Consider the following 3,916-nt stretch of genomic DNA (forward strand, 5'->3'; position numbering starts at 1 on the left):
TATTTGTCTTGAAAACAGCTTACTTTCTAAGTGATTCGATGTTTCTGCTTTAAAAAAGAAAAAAATTGGTTCATTTCTCTAGTTTTAATCAAAAATTGACAAAGGTAAATTTGTATTTATATTTTGGTAAACAACTCTTGAATGTAAAAGGCTTCTAATGCAGAAAATAAGTTCTTTAAAACATTTTTTCACTACTATTTGTTTTATGTTTAATATTTAGTTCAAAAAATTAATGAATGTTTAAAAAAATTGACGTTATAATTGGTTAATTTATTATTAGTACGATTTGATTGGTAAAATGACAAACTTAATTAGACCAATTAGAAATTATAAAGATTCGAATTATTTGCATTTCTATAATGATTTTCTTAAATATCTTTGTTTTGTAATTTGTCACAGAGCCAAAAATCGTCTTTGAAAGGCTAGGAATTCTATCAAAATCTAAATATATTTTATATTTAAATTTAAAATAACGTTATAATCATTAAAATTTTAATTTTAGAACGATCTCATAACCAACTCGTAATTTCCTCCTTCGGCCTTTGTAACTTTTTTAATCACCAAGAACTGAAAATTAAATAATAATTTTTTCTAGGTCCTCCTGGTCCACCAAGGCTCTAAAATAAGTTTTTCCCGCGTTTTCGACTTCGAAGCAAACGATCTCAGCGGTGAGGAAAGCGAGTCGCGGACCAGCCCTTTCGAGAGCCGATTTCCCATCAACGTGGGAATCACCGGTTACGTGGCCACGACTGGAGAAACGGTTAATATACCACTGGCCGAGGAGGACGACCGTTTTGACCCCAGCGTCGACGAAGGCACCTCTTTCAAGCACAAAACCATCCTTTGCATGCCGATCAAAAACTCCCTAGGGCAGATCATCGGAGTTATCCAATTAATAAACAAATTCAACGATCTGCCTTTTACTAAAAACGACGAGAATTTTGTTGAAGCTTTTGCGATTTTTTGCGGCATGGGGATTCACAATACACATATGTATGAGAAGGCGGTGGTGGCCATTGCGAAACATAGTGTCACTCTGGAGGTGTTGTCCTATCATGCGACGGCGAGTATGGAGGATGCACAGAGGCTAAGGGTGAGTGGAATTTTTGATCACTTTTAGTTAACACCCTGTATATTAAATGCAAATACAAATTACAACAAATCCTGGCTTTACAAATGTCCGAATTTGAGTTGACAATTCGTATTAGTAAAATTGCTAGAAGATTTTAAATAAAAGCATATACAGGGTGAGTCTGCACAAAATGTGTCTGAGAAACCAAATAAACTAAATGTTTTTAACTCAGTCTGTATCTATGTTTAAAAAATTGCAGAAAAATGTATATCTACAGTGTCCTACAAAATTATTGACTTTTAAATGTTAAAATATTCAAAAAAAGCATATTCGAAATTTGTAGACATTTAACTTTTTGTTTCACATGAAATAAGATACGTCTGTTTGCGTTTTTTGATGTAAGAGTAGTTGTTAATTTCGATGATTTTTTACAAAATTTTTATTTACTGAAATAATTTATTTTTTAGATCTTACACAAAAATTAAGTTTACGAGTAAAAGAAAATTTTGAAAAATAAAAAGACAAACTTGGTGCTTTGACACTTTTTAGTATCTGATAAAAAATGGCTCATTTCTTTTAGTTTTCAATGTGTATGAAGATGACTAAGAAATAAATAGTAGTGATGATGGAGAAATTTTTTTTTAACTTGGTTGATTCTCCTAGTAGCACAGTTAAATAACGGTTATATAACTATGTACCATTAACTAACTGTTATATAACCTGGGTTAGGTTTAAATAGAATGACTGTTTAACGTGGTTATATTTTGGTTATACAGGGTGCGCCAGAACTCGCGCCCCAGAGAAGATAAGATAAGGAACATGGAATAACGTTAAAAAAAATCTATCTATAAAAATTTCGAAGTCATGAGAGTTTAAATTTTGCACTTTGACTATTTATTTCAGTTGGAAAAATAATTTCCCAAGTTTTTTTGCTACAAGTTATTAGAAGAGAAAACAAGGAAGCTGTATCCTAAATTGTAACTCTGTTTAATGTTATTTGTGGCTTTTATTGGCAAAATGGTTGTACCTTTACTAAATAATTATAAAAAAACATATACAAGATCATCAGTATCATTAAATAGATATAAAAATGTCAAATAATAAATGTCAAAATTTTTTGCCATGTTTCTGGTGTCTTATCTTACTTGAAATTTTTCTCTAGAGCGCGAGTTCTGACACAATTTGTTGTTATTTTTGTTTTTATTATATATTTTTTTCTTATTTGGGGTTGTTTCAGAGTTTGAGGGTGCCATCGGCGGCCCATTTCAGGCTACACGACTTCGCCTTCGACGATATCAACATGAACGATGATGAGACTCTCACTGTAAGTTTTTGATTTTTTTTTTTTTTCGTTTTGAAGGAAATGTTTGTTTGCAGGCCTGTATTAGAATGTTCCTCGATTTGGATCTAGTCGAACGCTTCCACATAGATTACGAAATATTATGTAGGTGGTTGTTATCAGTGAAAAAAAATTACAGGAATGTTACTTATCATAATTGGAGGCATGCCTTTAACGTCGCACAAATGATGTTTTCTATATTGACGGTAAGTAATCCGAGTTTTAAAAACATTCAGTTAAGAAAATGAAGAAAAAATCAAACCTATTTTTTTTCTTTATTTTTTTTATGTTGTACAGGGTGACCCACCTAAGATAGGTTTGTAATAGAAATCTTATCTAGATCACCCTGTGCATCAAGAATCAAATGAGTTAGGAGTATTATTTAATAAAAATTTCTTTCTGGCATTGACAAAATTATAAAAAATAAGTGTATTTCTTTAAATACGACAGTGAACTTAAATAAATAAAAATGTGTAAAAACTTCTCAAATTAATCTAAATCACTTGTAACAAGCATTTTTGCTGATACTCGTAAATAATTAAAAAAACAAAAAATTAAACAATTATTATTTCTGGTTTTTAGAAGTGATAATTTCGGTAAATAACTCTTGAATAAGCATAATGGATTCTAAGTAAAAGTATTTTACATCTACATAAAAATCGAGCACAATTTTCAGTGAAATAAAAAATTATAAAACCAAAATGTGGTAAATTTATGCTGTCATACATACATATACAATTTTAAATTAATATTTTTATTTATTTTATTTTTTTACTCAAAAAAATGTTTTTTTTTTCAATTTCGTTCATTTACAAAATATGATAGTATTAGTAAAAGTTAGTAAAGAGTATAAAATTAACATTTTTTTAAAATACAGATACATGTTTTTTTTAAAGCCATGGTGTGGAATCAAGGTTTATTTTTGATGTTGACAAATAGTTTCTGAACTATTTTTGATACAAAATATTAATAAAAATATTTAAAATCAAGCGTTTTCTGCTTAAATTTTTTACTTTCTAAAACGAATTAGGAGTATTTATAAAAATGTAAATTTTTTTAATTCTTTTATTTTGTTTGCAAGCAAATACAGTATTTATCATTTTAACAAAGCTTAAGACTATTTAAAAAATAAATACAGGGATTTGATTCTACACCTGAACTAAACACTTTATTGGGATAAGAAAAATTTTGAATATTTACAGTACTTATCTTCTCTTACAAATCTAAAATTCTCTCTCTCCACATCTTATTTTCAAAGTTTTTTAAAAAAAATGTTGATAGTTTTATTGAGTTGGTATAAACAAAAAATATAGTACTATTTTATTCAAATTATTCCTCGTATTTTGAGATTCTAGAGATTTTGCATTTTTAGTATTTTTACACTAAACTACAAAAACTATTTACTCTACGTCTCTCTTCTTAAATCTACCACCGAAAAAAATTGTCGCTTGTATGCAGCCCATATTCTAAAAAAAGATATTTAAACGAATTTCCAAATGAAAAAA

The 3,916-nt window shown here is 28.7% G+C and overlaps 1 protein-coding gene across 6 annotated transcripts in view; it reads left to right on the forward strand.

Moving 5' to 3' along the window:
* The window catches only part of LOC123016153 (dual 3',5'-cyclic-AMP and -GMP phosphodiesterase 11), a 60,608-nt gene that overhangs the window by 55,216 nt on the left and 1,476 nt on the right, over nt 1-3,916 (forward strand). For all 6 annotated transcript variants that reach the window (XM_044416374.1, XM_044416376.1, XM_044416371.1 and 3 more), the window contains 3 exons: nt 596-1,093; nt 2,310-2,396; nt 2,450-2,617. In XM_044416374.1, the coding sequence (XP_044272309.1) occupies nt 596-1,093; nt 2,310-2,396; nt 2,450-2,617 (753 nt within the window). The remainder of the gene's footprint in view (nt 1-595; nt 1,094-2,309; nt 2,397-2,449; nt 2,618-3,916) is intronic.

The sequence above is a fragment of the Tribolium madens genome, unplaced genomic scaffold, assembly GCF_015345945.1.
Source record: "Tribolium madens isolate multiple individuals breed KSU strain unplaced genomic scaffold, Tmad_KSU_1.1 Scaffold_1;HRSCAF=32;Tcas5.2_LG8, whole genome shotgun sequence".
NCBI classification, from domain to species: Eukaryota; Metazoa; Arthropoda; class Insecta; order Coleoptera; family Tenebrionidae; genus Tribolium; species Tribolium madens.